A 19,515-nucleotide genomic window follows, 5' to 3' on the forward strand; every position below is an offset into this window, starting at 1 on the left:
GGATAGACAAGTGAAGATTTCTCTTGCCACCTGCAGTGCTGACTCACTTTAGACACAGGGCAGAGAGGGTCATCCTTCAGGGAACCTGGGTACGTCTGAGATGAGGCGGGAGGAGGGCTGCAGAAGGAAGAGACCTTGATTTGAGCCTTTAGTCTGCGGCTTCTTACTTCTGAAGATTAAGGTACCTTGATACCTTCCCATTGGTAACCATCAGTAAATACTGTGTGTCAACTCTACCTGTCCTTACCCAGACTGCTGGGGTCAACAGGAAGAAGGTCACAGTGCCAGCCTGGTGTGGAAGACAGACATCTTTATATATACTCATTCCACAGATCTGGCCTAGGCGCCTGCTCTGTAGGTGTGAGGCTCTTAGTGAAGCAAGACAAATGCTGTCCCTGTCTTGGGATCTCATGTTTAATCAACACAGAACGTGTGAGGGACGTGCACAACCCCCACTGAGTGCTCAGGGGAGAAGCTAAATCCTGAGTTCAGAGGGAACACCAGTCTTGAGGTAGACCAGTAGGCTCTCGCCACACCTCTTCTTCCTGACTGTAACCTCGACAGGTTCATTACCCGGCTTGATAAATTGAGGTCTGTAATTGCTACCCCATGGAGTGCTGTGGAGATTAAGTGATGTAAATGGCTTGTCTGAGTGCCTGGCACACAGTAAATGTCTAATAGATGTTTAGCATCTACTGAAGCAAACCAAGGCAGAGGCACTCCCGCTGCCCAGAAACCTCAGACATAGGTGAGTGTTTTGTTCCTAGTGGACCTTCTCCTCCTTGCCCCCTGGACCTGTCACTGTGCCTGTGACATTATTAATAAGTCTGGTCATACCTAAGCAGTTGACCTGTGAGCAGGTTATCTCTGCTTATCCAGAGAGGCCTGGAACGTGGGAAAGCCACCCGAGTCTGGACCCATGCCCAGAGCAGGGAAAACCCTGACAAAGTGAGCGACAGGGGAAAACTAGGGAGCTGTGGGGCAGGGGCTTTGAGTTAGCGCTCTGGGACCGTCTAGGTCTGAGTCTGAGTTCTCTCACTGTCCCTTTCCTAAGCCACACATCTTTGAGATCTGCACGGCTCATCATATAGAAAGAGAATGTCTTCCTTCCTTCCTTCCTTCCTTCCTTCCTTCCTTCCTTCCTTCCTTCCTTCCTTTTTTCTTTTGGACAGGGTTTAACTCTGTAGCCCACCCAGGCTGGCCTTGAACTCTTGACAATCCTCCTGCTCCAGTCTCCTAAGTGCTGGAATTACAGGTTTGTACTGCCAATCCAGTATGAGGGTATTAACCCAAGGTTGCAGTGAGGCGGGACAAAGATCAGGCATTCGCTGCTTCTTAGTGTCTGGCTCGTGAAAGAAAGAAAATACACTTCAAGAATTTTATATTATTTATTCATTCGTTTATTATTTATTTATTTTGAGGCAGGGTCTTGATATGTTGCCTTTGCTGGCCTGGAATTTACTTTGTAGACTGGTTTCAAACTCATTGAGATCTACCTGCTTCTCCCTCTCACATGCTAGGATTAACAGCATGCACTACTGTGGCCCCATCACTCCAAGAGTATTGCTTCAAGAAAGCACCAGACAATGGTGGTGCACAACTTGATCCCAGCATTCAGGAGGCAGAGGTAGATAGATCTCTGTGAGTTCGAGCTCAGCCTTGTCTACAGAATGAATTCAAGGACAGCCAAGGCTACACAAAGAAACCAAAACAAAAGAGAGAAAGAGACAGAAGAATGCAAATAACCCACTAAGTGGTCAGACCAGTCCCAAGAATGCCTTGTACTAGGAGGGGAAGTTTCGACCATCTCTGGGCTCCCAGGGTTAGGTTCTTGGCACTCTGACCAGCTACCCTGAATTTGCCTGTGGAGGAAATCCTTCATTCATTCAGTGTGCATGGGGGCAGGTTTTGAGTTGAGGAAACCCAGTTCCCCAGACTCCACGGACCATTATGAAGTCCCTGTGGCTCTGGTTGTATGGATGAGCAGAAAGGTCCCCTCACAGAGCACACCCAGTCTCCATCTGAAGAAGGAAAATGAATAGAAGTGGTACCCATCCTCCCGAGTTATGAAAAGATGTGGTACCCATCCTCCCAAGTTACGAATAGAAGTGGTACCCATCCTCCTGAGTTATGAATAGAAGTGGTACCCATCCTCCTGAGTTACAAATAGAAGTGGTACCTATCCTCCTGAGTTACCAATAGAAGTGGTACCCATCTCCCAAATTAGGAAAAGATGTGGTACTCATCCTCCTAAATTAGGCTGGTTTGACAGAAGAATGAATGACTTCCAGGCTCAGGAGGGAAGGTGTTCAGGCCCTCGGTGTTCTAAGAAGAGAAAGAATGCCGAGATGGCTGTTCCGGAGCAAGTGCCCAGGCAGCTACATAATTCAAGATCAGCTAATGGGGATTTTTGACTTAAGGGAAAAAGATTTCCTAAAAGCATTGAAGAGTCAATAGTGGTTCAGACAGAGCTTTCTCTGGGTCTGGTCCAGCGGGTGGTATTTTTTATTTTCCAGTGCTGAGGATAAACCCAGGGCTCTGTGCATGCTAAGTAGGTGCTTTACCACTGAGTCACAACCCAGCGCTACAATGAAAGATGCTCAACATCATCACTCTTCTATGGCAGACTCAGTGGCTTGAAACCACATGGCCAGGGAGCTGGTTCAGAAATTAAGAACCAGAGGACCCAAGTCCAGTTCCCAAACCTCTCAACTGCCTATAACTCTAACTCTGGGGATCTGATACCCTCTTCTGGCCTCCTCATGAAGCATACATACACCTACACATAAATTAAATCTTTAAAAAAAAAACCAAGTGCGGTCAGGTGGTGATGGTGGTGCATGCCATTAATCCCAGCACTCAGGAAGCAGAGGCAGATGGATCACTGTGAGTTCGAGGTCAGCCTGATCTACAGAGCAAGTTTTAGGACAGGTTCCAAAGCTACACAGAGAAACCCTGTCTGGAAGAAAAAACAAAACAGAACAAAACTCAAGTGTATAAACAGACTTCAGTTTGTAATAGGGGACAGAAGGGGTGGTATGGCAAAGTGGTTAGCGGTGCCCGGGCTTGACTGCCAGAGTTAAATGCCCTCTTGATATGCTAACCGGACACACAATCGGGAAAAGTCACTTCATCTGTGTGCTTTAGTTTTTCTTCTCGGGAAGAGGTCAGTATGCGTTTTAGAAGGTTCTAAGTGAGTGACAGAGATGTAACTGAACAGGGTAAGCATCTTGGGATTGATGGGGTAGGAGATTGGCTGTCCACAGAAGTATAAAGACCCTTACTGCCCCCTCCACCCCACCTATGCCCCTTGCACAGCCAGGTGATTATCCCCTCCCCCTACAGGACAGCAGGGTTTTTGCCCTGGAGGCCTGGACCCAGGGTCAGCAAACTCGGCCATAATGAAATGCCAAATGGAACCGGGAGGAGCCCATCAGCCCCTTCCTCAGCTCTGTAACCACAAGTTCCCACCACAGGTGGGAGAGGAGAGAACTTTAGGAACTAATTTCCTTTTCCTTTCCTTTTTCTTCTTCTTTTTTTTTTTCTTATTTCTTTGAGACAGGGTCTCATGCTCACTATAAAGCAGAGGATGGCCTTGAACTCCTGATCCTTCTGCCTCTACCTCCCAAGTACCAGCGTCACTGCCCTGTGTGTCTATGCCCAGCTCTAAAACAGTTGCTTACATGTCCTCGGTGTGGAAGTCCCTTAGAACCAGTCCCCACAGGGCTAGTTTTCAGGATCCTCCCATGAATCCTCAGGCTCACAGCTGCCAGCTCGTTATTCAGCTTTTGCCTAACGACCGAATTTTAGTCCCATCTCACCAGACAGTTGAAGGGACTCTGCAGGACAAAAGAGAGGCCAAAGCAGACAGGCCAGCTGCGGCAGTGAAGCAGGCTGACAATGCAGAGCGGAAGAAAGCACAAACCAGAAATGACCAGTGTCCCCGGAGAGTAAAGAGCTGTCACTATGGCCATGACCCAAGAAGCTGTAACTGTTAGGAGAGAAAGCACTGGGAAGATAAGTCGCCAGAGTCTAAAGTTTTAACAAGTACACAGAATGTTCGAGAAATAACAAAACAGTCATTCTCTGGAGGTTATATCAAAAAAGACCTTATAAGAAAGTTAGAAGGCCAGGGTGGGAGGTGGTTGAGTGCGCAACAGCGCTTGCTGTAAAAGCTGGAGGACCGGAGTTCGCATCTCTGGTGCTCACGTCAGAGCACCTTGCTGCGGCAAGTGTACATAGGCAGGAGGGAGGCGGAGGCAGGCAGGTTCCAGGGGCTTTCTGGACAGCCTGTCTAGCGGAACTGTGAAGCTCCAGGTTCGGTGGGAAACCCTGTCTCCAAAAATAAGGTGGAGATTGATAGAGAGGAACCCCCGAGGCCAACCTGTGGTCTCCACACAGGCATGCATGTGTGAGCACCCCTTGCTCTCACAAATATCAGGAAGGAAGGAAGAAAATAAGTCAGAAGATCAATGCATGAGGCCCGTTTTATACAACGGGATATGAATCTGCAGACTGCACGTGAAAACGAGTACCCCCAAAGCACCACGTCACCAACTGGCAGACGACTAGGCTTAAAGGGAACATTCTAGGAATTTTAGGGTAAGGGGGTCAGATGGCATCAAGAATCAGAATGCTTCCAGTACTTCCAGATGCTGCAAGGCAGGCGATGAGCGGCCTATGTACTCAAAGTTCTGATGGGAAATTATTTACACCCATGATCATACTTACATTAAAAGGAATTAGAAATCAATATAAAAACAATCGCAGAGAAAGTGATAAAAACTTTGCCTCCTATAAACCTTTCTCAGAAGGTGGCTACAGGATGTGCTCCCCCCAAAATGAAGACATGAACCCGGGGAGACTTTGGATCCAGGAAACCAGGATAGGTAGCTGGTCCGAGATGGCATCCAGCCTCAGGTGCAAACGGGAGGAGGAAGGGTCTAGAAGGGAGCTCACGGGAAAACAAAGCAATACATAGATAATGTGGATAAATAGAGAAGCATTTTGCAGGTCTGATGAAGTTTAGCAAGATGCACATAGAAATAAATGAAAGGCGCATTTGAAGCCTGGAGCAGAGGCGCACGCCCAGTCACCTCAGCACCCAGGAAGTGGAGGCAGGAGATCAGGAGTTCAAGGTCATCCTCAGTTACATCGAGGTCCAGGCCAGCCTGGACCAAAATGGGCTTTAAAAAATTCAAACTAGCCGGGGCGTGGTGGCGCACGCCTTTAATCCCAGCACTCGGGAGGCAGAGGCAGGCGGATCTCTGTGAGTTCGAGACCAGCCTGGTCTACAGAGCTAGTTCCAGGACAGGCTCCAAAGCCACAGAGAAACCCTGTCTCGAAAAACCAAAAAAAAAAAAAAAAAAAAAAAAATCAAACTAATAAAGCCAATGACGAAAAAGAGGCTGCTGACTGTAGGGGGAAAATCTGCACAAGGATGTAAATGGACCCATGATGTGCTCTTTGACACAGAAGCAGACAGTTGGGTGTAAGTGTATGTGTGATGTCCTCTTTCACACAGAAGCAGACAGTTGGGTGTAAGTGTATGTGTGATGTGCTCTTTGACACAGAAGCAGACAGTTGGGTGTAAGTGTATACGTGATGTGCTCTTTGATACAGAAGCAGACAGTTAGCTGTAAGAAGAATGTCAGTCCTGGGCTGCTGAGTTGAGGTGGCTCAGCAGGTAAGGTGCTGCCGCCAAGCCCTACGGCCTCCACGCAGGTGAAATTAGCGTGCACGCGTGGGCGCACCTATAGTCTCAGCAGCTGGGTGAGAAGGTCGTCTGAGCCTACAAATTAGAGACCAGCCTGGGCAACATAGTGAGACTCTCTATGTAAATATTAAAACATATGGTAAACACACACACACACACACACAATGAACAAAGCAAACCCTAGATGTTTTTCTAAAATGCTTATCTGGTTCTCCGGGCACAGAGAAGACTGAGCCCCCTGCAGGTGGCGGGGTCGCGACTCCTGGCTTCAGGAAGGACTTGGGTTAAAATGACAGGGTTTGAAAAGTGGAGCCACCCAGGACTGCGTCATAGAATGCGAGGTCTATGTAAAGCTGGGCAGACTGTGAGGTGAGACACGAACCTTTGGTGAGTACAGCCACTGAGATTCTGGGGTTGTCATTGTCTTGCTTAACCACATGCAAAGTCCAAGAAGTAGTGTCTAAAGATGACAAATGAGAACATCATCTAAGCATCTTCTTTTACATTTTTTATTTTTATATTTTATTTATGTGTTTGAGTGTCTTGCCTGCATGTATTTGTGCCATATGTATGCAGTACCCATGGGGGCAGGAAGAGGGCGCCAGATCCTCTTGAAACTGTAGTTCCAGACAGCTGTGAGCCACCATGTGGGTGCTGGGAACTGAACCTCTTAAAGAGTAGTCAGTTCGCTGTACTGCTGAGCCGTCTCCCTAGCCCCCAGGATATTAAAAACATCTCTCTGTGTATGGGTGGGCGACACATGTGCCATGGTGTGCCTGAGAAAGTCAGAGGGCAACTTGTGCAAGTTGGTTTTTACCTTCTTGTATGTGGGTCCTGGGGATGGACCTCAGGATTTGAGATCTAACAGTCGAGAGGACAGATAAAGCCTTCGCCGTGGATGCTGGCGGGGAGCAGGACGGAGGAGAGAGAGGACAGAGGATGGTGTTTACACTCTGACACTCTGCACTTTGTGTTACATTGGCAGAAACATGATTTTATAATTTTTTGGTGCTTGTAGTTTGGAAATTGGTCCACCAGACAAATGGTTCACAGAGGTGTGTCCCAGGGAAAACAGCTTGCTAGACAGCCCCACTGAGGAATCCACACGTGACCAGACATGGGAAGGCATGCCGGTCTGCGGGGCTGCTGGTGAGGACTGTGGAAGTTCACACAGTGGGTCACACAGATCTGCCTTTCAGGGGTGACACCCCGAGCCCTGGTATAAGACATGATACTTGTCTGAGGGAGCCTGTTGCTTCCAGGGAACAGAATGGTCCAAATCCTCTAACTCGGGGAACCTAGAGAGGCCAGAGTCCTGGGAGTAAAGAGAATTCCGTCAGGGAGAACACGAGACAGTGGCGTGTGCTAGAAAGACGGAAGCAGCCCAAGAGAAGGTGATTGGAGTGGGCCTCTCAGAAGAGGCGGTCTGAAAAGAGACATGAGCCAAGTGGAGTGGCAATACACTTGACTGATGAGGATGGCAGTAAGTCCAAAAGTCCTGAGGGGGCGCTGGGTTTGACGTGTCTGAGGAATAGCAGAAAGGTCAGTGTGACCCAGGACATTCGTCAGATAGATCCGGAAAGCCTGGACCCCAGGGGTAAGGTTGGAGCCCACTTATGGAACATAGATGGTGTTTTGGGGGGATTCTGGGGGTTGAGAGCAGAAATGAGGTACGATTTGTTTTCTGGCTGGAGCAGGAGCCTAAGGAGGCCACCAGGGTAAGGTGTGGCTATAGAGGACAAGAGAGAGGGAGGCCCTTCAGCCCCACGTGGACCAGCCCAGCAGCCTAGGTTCTCACTCACCAGCAGCCCAGCCCCCTCTGGGGATGGAAGGATCCATCACAAATCAAAATAGCAGGCAAAGAACAGCCTCGAATTGTTCCGTGTAAGAGCAGAGAAATTAGACGAGTCAGCTGTGGGCTCGGGACCGCCTCCCACACAGCTGTGATCCACAGCCTGATGAAGACACTTCCGAGACTCGCAATTCTCTGAGCGAAAAGTTTCTCTGCTCAAGACCCAGAGCAAAGAGTAGTTATTTTGGGACAGACGCTGGTCGTGGAGGACAATGAGGGGAGCCTTTTTTTTTTTTTTTTAAACTAAATCCCAAGTGAGGGGATTAAAGGTGTTCACCACCACCGCCTAGCAAGTGGCTGGGTTTTTAAGAAGCCAGTGCTGGTGCTGCTCTAGAACAGCCTCCTCCATACCACCCGGTACCCAGCCCAGGCCCTGTACCTAAGGGACCGCGACTGTATATGCTGGTCATGCAAGGGCCTGCTGCATCGTGGATGGCTGTCTGCAGCCCAGAGCGTGAAGTATGCTGGGAGTGTTCAGGGCGTCTCACACCCTGGGTTATGATGTGTGGCGGTGAATGTGGCTCACCTTCCTCACAGCGCGGGGACAGGAAAGGGAATGAACTGTGGCATTCACAGTGGGATGGGTCCAGTTGTGTGGGGTTAGGAGGCCTGAATGGAACCAACAAAGAACCAGAAGCCCCGGGCTACCACAGAGGACACTTCAAGGTGTAAGGTCCCAGCAGAACCCCTCACTCAGAGCTGAGCAATCATATTCCCCAAAGACTAGGAAAATGGTCTAATTCCCAACTGCATTCTATACAGATGGATAACACCCCGGGGTGGGTAAGAATGGACCTCCATAAGTTGTTTTCTGACCTCTGCTGGGCAAGGCCTCCGACAGCCGAGCTGCACCCTGCCTGTGTCCTGAGTGTATAAATCCCTGGACTCAGGGGCGCATTATATATACATTCTATACATTCCAGATTTGATATATTCTAGATTCTATAGATTCTATTCTATACATCCCTGGGCTCAGGGCTACATTGTCTATCATCTCACTAAATACTCACAACCTTACTCTCCTGACCCCTGACCCCTTCCTTCCTTTTTTTTTTTTTTTTGGAGGCAAGGTACCATTCATTGTGAGATTCTCTCCCTGGAGCTGGTGTTGGGAATTGAACTCAGGTTCTCTGTCACACTCATTATCATAGGTAGCTCAGGCTGGCCTTGAACGCATCATCAGCCTCCCCAGCGCTGGGATCGTAGGCTCCAGAGAGACCCTTACCCATCTGCTTCTGGGAGAAGGAGTGATGGTCAGCTGGGTGGTGCAAGGCCCAAGCCCACCTTGGCTCCCAACCTTTTTACTTTTTTTTTTTTAGAAAGGGCCTCATGTAGCCCAGGCTGGTCCTGAACCCCCAGTCCTCATGGGTTAGCTTCCTGAGTGCTGGGATTGCAGGCATTGACACCACACCGGGCCAGCCCTTTGTGTATTTTTGATGAATTCCCTCTACTCCCCCGGAGTAATGAAAACTGAAACCCACGAGGTGGGTAGTCACCCGTTGCTCTTCCTTCTAAGGTACACTAAGTTGAAGACCGCCACCAACATCTACATCTTCAACCTGGCCTTGGCTGATGCGCTGGCCACCAGCACGCTGCCCTTCCAGAGCGCCAAGTACCTGATGGAAACGTGGCCGTTCGGGGAGCTGCTGTGCAAGGCGGTGCTGTCCATTGACTACTACAACATGTTCACCAGCATCTTCACCCTCACCATGATGAGCGTGGACCGCTACATCGCCGTCTGCCACCCGGTCAAGGCCTTGGACTTCCGAACGCCTGCCAAGGCCAAGCTGATCAACATCTGCATCTGGGTCCTGGCTTCCGGTGTTGGGGTCCCCATCATGGTCATGGCAGTGACCCGACCGCGGGGTGAGTGCGCGTGCGCGAGGAAGCTGCTATGGAGGCCCGACCACCTGTTGACCTCTGTGGCTGTGGATTTCCAGGGCGTTTATTTGGGCAACTGGGAGGGGTTACAGAGCAACGAAAGGAGTGGATTGGCTAGTGGGGTGGAGAGCCAGCCAATGCGAAGTGTGGGTGGTAGACTGCTGTGAAGATGAACCACTGGTTGGTAGGTTGCTGGCCAAAAGGAATCTATAATAGATTTACGGACTGGCTGGCCAGGACTGTGAATAATACCGGCCAGGGAGACGCATAAATGGCCAAGGTATGATTGTCCTGGACATTCAACAGCAGAGGCTACAGACTCTGCAGGCCCATCCTAAACTTCCATTTATCCCACTTCTGAAAACCACTGGGGGGCCTGGAGAGATGACTCAGTGGTTAAGAACACACACTGCTCTTTCTGAGGACCCGAGTTTGATTCCCGGCACCCATATCAGATGGCTAACAATTGCCTGTAACCCCAGCTCCCGGGGGAATCTCACACCTCCAACCTCTGTGGGCACGTGCATTCATGTGCCCCTCCCCTCCCCCATACACATAATTAAAAAATTAAAAAAGAAGACAGCTGGAAGTTGGGTATCTAATACATACAGGGCTAATCCTGGCATCAGGAGCTTGAGGCAGGAAGGTCTTGAGAGACCAGCCTGGGTATGGGCTAAGAGCCTGGAGAGAGGGACTTCTGGGAGGATGTAGTTCTGTTTGTAGAGAGCTTGCTCAGGACGCACAGAGCCCCGGGATCAATCCCCAGTGTAGATCAGGTGCTGCATACCCATAGACCTTGCAAGAAGATCAGGAGTTCAAGGCTAGCTTTAGCCCACCCTGGGCTACCTAAAACCGTCTCAAAAACAAAGAAAGGAAAATAAGGAGGAAAAAAAAATACCATTGTCCAAATGACCAAAGCAAGACCTAGAGAGTGGTCAGCAGGGAGTGGCGACAGGCGCATCTCCTGGGGTGTCTGTATCCGTCTCTGTAGCTGCTGTAACAAACATCCCCAACCCATAGACGTTTACTTCTCAGTCCACTACAATCCACTGGGTAGGAGGATAGTCTGGGGGTAACCCAGGCTCCCAGGGAAGGTGTCCAAGTCTTCTACTCTTGCTGTCTGGTCAGCGCATAAATAAGGAAATCAGGAGAAGTCATAACCACTCTTCAGTGTTCTTGTCCATCCCTTCCTAGTGCTGACTGCCCACATGGCCCCACCATGACGTAAGGAAGGAAGGGTGCCTATGCATTAGCAGCCAACCTCTGAGCCCTATCTCCTCATGGACAAGGCCGGAGATACCTCTCCCCCTTCCCCTCCTCTGACTGAGACACAACGTGGTGATACGTGCCCATAACCCCAGCACACAGGAGACTGAGAAAGACCCTGAATCCAAGGCCACTTTATATTATATATCCAGACCCTGATCGAAAACAGAATCAAGTCGGGCGGTTTAGTTCCAGTCTCCCAGGCAGTCACTGGATGGAAGTTGACCTTTGACCTAAAGGCTCCTGCCCTCAGGTCTCTCCTTTCTTTTGGTCCCTGGGTAGAAGTCTGTAGAAGCTTGATGCTCAGGGTAGGGAAAGGGAAGAGGGTTGGTGGGAGACGCCATAGACACCTTGATGGCCACAAGGGCAGATCCCCAGTGCCATTATACAGCCTTTGAGCAACTGCTTTTAACTGAGCAGCAGGGCCCATTGCTCAATGTCAGCCTTCAGTTGATGCTTCATTAGCTGCAGGCTTGCTGGAAGCCGAGGCAAAAGGACCTCACTCCTCCCTCTCGGAGCATCATCGCTCACATGACACACTGGTCCTCAGTCATCCCCGGGGCTTCTGACAGTCTGAAGGACTCCAGCCCCCTTCTCATGACTCGCGGGCTGCAAGTCCACTGTGTGGCTCCAAGAGATCTGGAGCATCCCTTGGGTCAGCTTCCGGCCTGCATCAGAACCCTAAGACATCCTCTGAGATGCTCGTGTGGCCCAAGCCTGTTCTCCAGGAACAGGATGCTTCCCTTCCTCTTTCTACAGTGCTGGCTGTTGGGAAGGGCTCTGCTGTTTTATTTTGCTTTTGGACATAGTCTCAGTATGTACCTTTTCCTAGCCTTGCACCTGGGATGCTCCTGCCTCAGGCTCCTGAGTCACCAGTGGGACTGGAGGTTTGAGCTACCTCGCCTGGTACAGGGTTATTGTTGACATTAACTGAGATCTGCACATTGTCCTATAACCTCCACATGTGTATGTGGCAGATACACACAGAGAACAAATATATCTAACCACTACTAAAGAAATGTGCATTTGGCAGTTAGCCCCACCATAAGGAAACGTGAAGACAGCGAGTAATCTGCCCAAGGCCATACACATCTGGGCTGGAGTTAGACTCCTAACTCAGGCTTTTTTTTTTGTGTGTGTGTGGGGAATCTTATATAGCTCAAGCTAACCTAGAAGTTAATGTAGTCAAGGATGGCCTTGAACTTCTGCTCCTCCCTGCCTCTATCTCCTGAGTGCTTGGGTTATAGGCATGTGCCATCAGGTCAAGTTTATACAGTGCTGGGAACTGAACCCAGGGCTTAGTGCATGCTGGGCACTCTAGCAACTGAATTACATCTCCAGCCCTAACTCACCCTCAGAATCAATCTTCAGTACTAACCAACCCACTGGAGCGATTTTGGAAACAGGTAGTAGGGGAGTTGCTGAGTTAGCATCACGACTGCCCTTACCAGGCCGCGATAAATTATTAATGTCGTCCAAGGACATAGGGGCTTACAAACGGCCTGAGAGAAAACACAGAAGAGGACCTCCCAGGTGAGGAACAATTCTGGGGTCTTTAAGCAGAAGAAGGAGTTCAGCACGTAAAGGGACAATATAGGCATCAATCATCTTGAAAGGGAGCAAGCAGACAGGGCCCCTTAGGCACACAGACCTCTGACCCTTGTCTTTCCTTGTTTCCCGGGCTCAGACGGAGCAGTGGTATGCATGCTCCAGTTCCCCAGCCCCAGCTGGTACTGGGACACGGTGACCAAGATCTGCGTGTTCCTCTTCGCCTTCGTGGTGCCGATCCTCATCATCACCGTGTGCTATGGCCTCATGCTGCTGCGCCTGCGCAGTGTGCGCCTGCTGTCGGGCTCCAAGGAGAAGGACCGCAGCCTGCGGCGCATCACACGCATGGTGCTGGTGGTGGTGGGCGCCTTCGTAGTGTGCTGGGCGCCCATCCACATCTTCGTCATCGTCTGGACGCTGGTGGACATCAATCGGCGCGACCCACTCGTGGTGGCCGCGCTGCACCTGTGCATTGCGCTGGGCTACGCCAACAGCAGCCTCAACCCTGTGCTCTATGCCTTCCTGGACGAGAACTTCAAGCGCTGCTTCCGCCAGCTTTGTCGCGGGCCCTGCGGCCGCCAGGAACCCGGCAGCCTCCGCCGTGGCCGCCAGACCACCGCGCGTGAGCGCGTCACCGCCTGTACCCCCTCCGATGGCCCTGGCGGTGGTGCTGCCGCCTGACCTCCCGCTAAGCACCCCACCCAAGTGAAGTGACCTGGCGGCCACACCGAGCCCCCTGGGAGGCCCGGGCCACCATCTGGGCAGCTGGAATGAGGCCTGCGCAGAGGGGTGGCCTCTGGCAGGGACGGGACCTGAGGGATCCGAGGCTATGGATTGGAGGGGTGGGGGCAGAGCTGGCAACTCCAGAGAGAGAGAGTGACACCCGAGGCTCTAAACTGGATCCTTTAGTCAGGCCTTTCCAATGGGGCAGAGCTTCAAGACTTGGGACAGCCACAGGCTCTGGCCTTTTGAACACCCAGTTTCTGTCCAAGACCTGAGGATTTCAGCTCTAGAAACCAGGAGGGGCAGGAAGGATGGTGGCAGCGAGACTCTGGGCTTTTGTATTATGGGGAGCAGCCTCTTCTTAGAGAAGGTGAAGGGACCCAACAGGCAGTCAGGAAGGGCACTTTAGGGTCAGGAGATAAATGCACCCCCCGGGGCGGGGCGGAGGTGGGGGGCTCAGTTTGGAGAAGAGAACAGACTCTCACCGCGTTCTAACTAACCGACCGACTAAACTCGCTGAGGCTAGGTCCTATTTAATTCTTTATATAAAGAATACAAGCTGGCCTGATGGGGCAGGTTTGTGTAATCCCAGTCATGCTGGAGGTTCAGGCTGGAGAGTTAAAGGCCAGCCTGGGCACCTGAGTGTTTAAAAATTAAAAGTAAAGAGAGTTGGGGGTGTAGCTCAGTGGCAGGGTGTTTATGTGAGGTTCTGGGATCAATGAGACAAAACAAACAAAAAAACTTCCAAACAACAGCAAAACAAACAAAAAACAAACCGTATGGGTAACTCTGAATTGAATAGCATCCACGGCCTGGCGACCCCGTGGGGCTGGGGACAGGTCGTGGGGGCAGAAGCAGTGGCTCCGTGGACAATGGAGCAAGGCCCCCAGAATCAAGTTCTAACGGGATCTTTGAGGCTCAGGAAGGAGCGAGAAGGTTCCGGGACTCCAAACCCAGCAAGCTTTAGTGTGGAGAAACGGAAGTAGAGCTAGAACCGCGGCTCAGGGCTTTGGTGCACTTGTTATTCTCACAGAGGGCACAGATTCAGTTCCCAGCCCCCGCCTGGTGGCTCACAACCATCTCCAGTCCCAGTAAATCTGATGCTCTCTTCTGACCTCTGTGGGCACCAGGCACGAACATGGTGCACATACATACATGCAGGAAATACACTCATAGACATAAAATAAGTCTTTAAAAAACATGTGGCCAGGCAGTGGTGATGCATGCCTTTAATATCGGGAGGATGGGGCAGGCCAGCCCGGTCTACAGAGCTAATTCCAGGACAGCTAGGATGAAACACTGTCTCAAAATATCAAAACAAACAAAACAAAAACAAAATGGAGCTGGGCATGGTGGCGCAGGCCTTTAATCCCAGAACCTTGGAGATAGAGGCAGGAGAATCTCTGTAAGTTCGAGTCCAGCTTGATCTGCAGAGTGAGTTCCTGTCTCAAAAAACAAATGAAAACAAAAGTGTGTGTTGGGGGAGACTAGACAGAGAGGCAGGCTTCTGCTTCCAGGTTAGTCGTGGAGCCTGAGGGTGGATACTTTTGGAGTTCCCAGGGCCCTAGTGTCTGGATCAATGCTGGAGCCCAGAGACCTCCCTTGTTTGAGCTCACGACGTGTGGTACCTTAGCGTGAGTGGGGGTTATCAGAACTACCAAATACTTGGACCCTTGATAAGAACCTGGAAGAATTCCCTCCCTTTCCTCCTGCCCATCAGATGTCTGGTGTTAGTGGCTCTCAGGGACTGGAGCTGCCCAGGTAGGAGCCAAGTTTGAAAGCACTGAGGTAAGAAGGTTTTTTGTTTTTTATAGCAATGACGTCGGCAAGGCCCTTTGCTGCCTCTTTGTTTGCCCCCTGGGTTTCTGCCCTCGCTGCCCCCTTCTAGCTGCTGAGAGTAGACATAGGAACTCATCCAGGCACTCCTGGATCCCAGCTCCCCTGGATGTCATTGTTTCCCTTGTCCCCCATGCCTCCCCCACTGCCTGAGCAACCTGCCTGACTCCGTATTGAAGCAGCCTGATGACATCCTTGTAAAAACAAATTTAATTCTCTTCCTTTTTTGGGACAGATGGAAAGAAATTGACGCTTTTGTCTCAAACAAAAAAAAAAAAAAGGAGAGAGACAATATACCTCTTTTCTTCTTGACAGTCATTTCTTTGGAACAAAAGCTGGAGGCTGTCACTCCAGCAAGGACTGAACCAGCCTCCAGGGAGGCAGGAGCTAGGCTAGCGGGGAAGGCTCCCTTGATGGACAAAACCCATTCTTTACTCAGTGGGAAGTCCCTAAAATCCCAGAACCTTGGGATAACTGTACCCAGGATGCGGTGTAAAGATCACCACTGACAGACATCAGGCCGGCTCAGCCACCATAGCCCGCAACCCAGCCACATAAATGACCTTTGCCACCCAAATGGACCAGAGATTTCTGTTTGAGTGTGGTGGTGGTGAGGTGGTCACCACGCAAAAGACTACACTCACTGCTGGAGAGTTGCAGGGGAAGGGGACAAATACGCAGGGGCAGACTCCAGAAGCGGGTGACACAGGAGTAAGGGCTGTGTGTCTTCCTTGCAAGGACTCTAGCCTTGTGTCCTGCCCAGGGCAGGCTGTAGAGCTGCTCTAGTTCCCTCATTGTTCTTGCCTGTGGAAATGAGAACTCACTTTGTCTGTCTGTCTGTCTGTCTGTTTGCTTATTGGGCTAGTGTCTCACGTAGCCCAGGCTGGTCCTGGACTCCTGATCTTCTGGAGCCTCCAGAGTGTAGGTTTTAAAATCGTTTAAGCATTGATTGATTGATTGTGCCTCTGTGGGGGCGTTGCTCCTGCCACAGCGCACGTGTGGAGGTCAGAGGACAGTTTGGGAGAGGTCTTCTCTCTTTCTGCCACGTGGGTTTCTAGGGATTTGAACTCAAGTCATGAGGCTTGACAGCAAGGACCTTTATCCACTGAGCCCAACTTAATTTTTTTCTTTTTATTATTCGCTTGCATATGCATGTGTTTGTGTGTGTACACACTGGCAAGCCGTGGCACCTCCCAAGTGCTTAGGTTATAGGCATGTGTTACCACATCCGACAAGATCTGGCTGCTTTTTCCACCTTTCTGATACTAACAGACATTTGTCCTGGAATCAGCTGAGGCTGGCCCAGACCATGTGTGGTCAAGGTAACGTAAGCACATTGAAGTCTTCCTTCACTGGGCACTCTGGGCACTGAGACTCAGCAATCAGTCAGCCATGCCTCTTCTCTTGGAGAGCTCCAGCCAGTGCTGGGAGGCGAATCACTCACAGGGGATTGCATGCCGGTGTGACAAGTAGTGACAGCCCCAGAAGGGTGTCCCAGGGAAGTGCCTGTCTAATGAAACATGTGTTTGCAGCAATTCTGTAAGAGGTGGCAAAGGGCCAGGGGGTTTTAAAGGATGCATAGGAGTTGGCTACCAAGAAGGCAGACGGTGGGGGAAGCATGGGTAGGTCCATGAGCATGGCAAAACCACAAGCTTTGAGCGGGGGAGGCCGAGAACCGACAAGAGTGCCGTGGAGCACCAGGCTTGGTGCCAAGTGCTTTGTGCACAGTGACTCAGCTCCTCCTCTCGACAGCAGAGGGGCAGAAGTAGCACGACCCCCATTTGTCTGTTTGGTTTTTGGTTTTTCGAGACAGGGTTTCTCTGTAGCTTTGGAGCCTGTCCTGGAACTTTTGTAGACCAGGCTGGCCTCAAACTCACAGAGATCCACCTGCCTCTGCTTCCCGAGTGCTGGGATTAAAGGTGTGTGCCACCACCACCCAGCTGTTTGTTTTTGAGGCAAGATCTCACTATGTAGCACCGGTTGTCCTGGAACTTGCTATAGAGACCAGACTGGCTTTAAACTCACAGAGATTGGTCTGCTTCTGTCCCCTCCCCCCCGCCCCCCAGTGCTGGGATTAAAGGTGTGCACCTTTATTGGTTAGTATCCCTATTTTAGATGTGAACACTGGGCTTGGAGAGGTCATGCTGATATCCCCTGAGTCTTAGACTGTGTCAGGAGTGGCAGGACTCAGGCCAGAGGAACTGTAGAGAAAATTCCCAGGTCCAAGTTTGCTGTGAACTGTGGGCATCATTGAAGTAGGAAGACATCCCAGCTACTGCCGGAACTCCAGGATGAGGCTTTTGAAGACTTCACAAAATGGGAGAAAAGGGCAATTTCCCGTGAACTTTTGTTCCTCCGTAAGTTCTCCAAATCTTTGCTTTTCAAAATGTACCATGTGCGGTGGATTTTTAGAGCTGAAAACTGACAGTGTAATTCTAGACTATCACAGGGCGCTTCCTCCCCGAAATTTCCATTCCTTTCTCTCCAGGAGGTGGGAGGAAAGATTTTGCCTTTGGTTTAAAAATGCCCTACAGTTTCAGGCTCTTCTGGATGTCCTAGAACTCCCGATGAAGGCTAGAATCTGAAGTTGGCTCTCCCTATCGGAGCCTCAGTTTCCCTACCTGTAGCATGGACTTTTGGAGACAACCTGTGAGGACTGATTAGGTAATGTATATGTAGCCATAGGGCCTGCCACCCAGCAAGGTGCTGTGACTGGAAAAGCGGAGCTGGAGTAGAAGGTCAGAGCCCAGGACCCAGAGGGTGCATCTGTTTTGAGAGTGGAGAGAGGAGACCGGGAATCTAGCTGGGGGACCCCCTTTTCTCCTAGCTCTGGAGCCCCCATGGAGAGTAAGAAACTACCGGAGCAGCAGAAGGAATAAAGGGAGAATTGCTGTCATGGAAACAGGAGGAGGAGGGCGTTCCCAGAGAGAGGAGAGATGGATAATGTCAAGTATAATAGAGAGGACGGGGGTGCAGAGGGCAGGAGGGTGATGAGAGTAAACCAGAGACCTCAAGTTTAGTTTCCTACATGTCCTGAGTGACCCCCAAACCTGGCTCCAAATCTCAGCCCTAACGTTAAATAGGTCCATGAACTAGCAAAGGATTTGCCCTCGCCAAACTTCTGTTTTCCCCTACATCTAAGACAAGAGAATGGGTAATCCCTCATACGGTGGCTGGTGTCTAATCAGCCTCTTGGGTTGGTTGAATTCAGGGCCACTGTAGCAGCTGGGTCTTAGGCAAGTCACGTCACCTTCAAGAGTCCCTTCTGGGCACTTAGATACTGCAAACTGAGTGCCTGCAGAAGTTCCTGGCACATAGTGGACCCCAAAACAGATTCTAGCGATTCTGTGGGTACCAGAGCTGCCTGTTGTAAGGAAGTTTGCTTGCCTTGGAATTTGAAATGCCTGGCAAGTTGGAGATGGGCGTTGGCTACCTGGAGCAGCAAGTACCCTAGCCTAGTACCTCCTGGTCCCAGAAGCCAGTCTCCAGCTCTCAACATCAGTAACAGATTCTGAATTTAGAACTGCAGAGCCATACAAAGCCAGCTCCGGAGACTTTAGACCTAGACAGTGAGGTGGGTCCTGGCCTCAGTGCTTACATACCAGCCGTCTGCGGAACAGGGTAAGAGCAGGTACTGTTCTTCTGGAGGACCTAAGTTCAGTTCCTGGCACCCAAATCAGACAGCTTACAATTGCCTGTAGTTTTAGGGAATCTAACCACTCTGTCTTCTGCAGGTATCCCCATATATGTAGTATACACTTACAGAGACACATACATACATACATACATACATACATACATACATGAACTCTATGCATGTTCCCCCCACCTTCCTTCATTTATTTATTCATTTATTTATTTTGAGTCAGGAGCCCATGTAGCCCAGGCTGGCATCAAACTCACAAAGTAGCTAAGGTTGACCTCTAATTTCTGATTCTCCTTCCTCTACCTCCCAAGTGCTGGAATTATAGGTGTGCACAACCACGCTAGCTCTCATTGGTCTATTCACTTCTGTTTATCCCGTGATGCTACCTGGGGCACTAGGCAGGTCGTCCTAGCTGCTAGGAATGATGTGAGAAGCTGGGTGGTGGTGGCACACGCCTTTAATCCTAGCACTCAGGAGGCAGAGGCAGGAGGATCTCTGTGAGTTTGAGGCCAGCATGGTCTGCAGAGTAATTTCCAGGACAACCAGGGCTACACAGAAAATCCCTGTGTGAAATAAATAAATCATAAGACAAGCAAAACAAAATTTAAAAAAAAAACCCAACCGTGAAACAGACAATAACTATAAAAGAAGCTTCCTTGGCAAGTGAAAGGAAAAATGGGCTCGGGACCCCCGGGACCACATTCTCAGAAGAAAGGAGATTTAGTTGTCCTAGAGGGACAGAGGGCAGGGAATAAGACAAAGACAGGAGACAGAGGGTGAGGGAGAAGGGGAAGGGAACAGGAGAGGAGGCAGGGATATTTGTCCCAGAGGGACAAGGGACTGCTTCAGGACCGAGAGGAGACAGGCGTGGCACTAGGGGAATGGCAGTTTGTAGAGGTACAAGGAGAAACCTGTGTTAGGAGGAGGTGCTTAATTTTAACTGGACATGTTAATTAGGGTAACTAAAGGGGGCTTCTGATTGCTGGACTTCAAAACCTAGGTAGTCAGCTCAGGAGGAGGAAGTGGCCAAATAAGGGCATAGACCTT

The 19,515-nt window shown here is 50.4% G+C and overlaps 1 protein-coding gene across 1 annotated transcript in view; it reads left to right on the top strand.

Annotated features, from left to right (window-relative positions):
• The window catches only part of Oprd1 (opioid receptor delta 1), a 30,381-nt gene extending 15,526 nt beyond the window's left edge, over positions 1-14,855 (top strand). Inside the window, exons 2-3 of the mRNA XM_050151535.1 lie at positions 9,085-9,434; positions 12,403-14,855. Of these exons, the coding sequence (XP_050007492.1) occupies positions 9,085-9,434; positions 12,403-12,944 (892 nt within the window). The 3' untranslated portion in view covers positions 12,945-14,855. The remainder of the gene's footprint in view (positions 1-9,084; positions 9,435-12,402) is intronic.
• The last annotated feature ends 4,660 nt before the right edge of the window (positions 14,856-19,515 follow it).

Source organism: Alexandromys fortis, unplaced genomic scaffold, assembly GCF_014885135.2.
Source record: "Alexandromys fortis isolate MF-2015 unplaced genomic scaffold, M_Fortis_MF-2015_v1.1 scaffold_26, whole genome shotgun sequence".
Taxonomy (NCBI): Eukaryota; Metazoa; Chordata; class Mammalia; order Rodentia; family Cricetidae; genus Alexandromys; species Alexandromys fortis.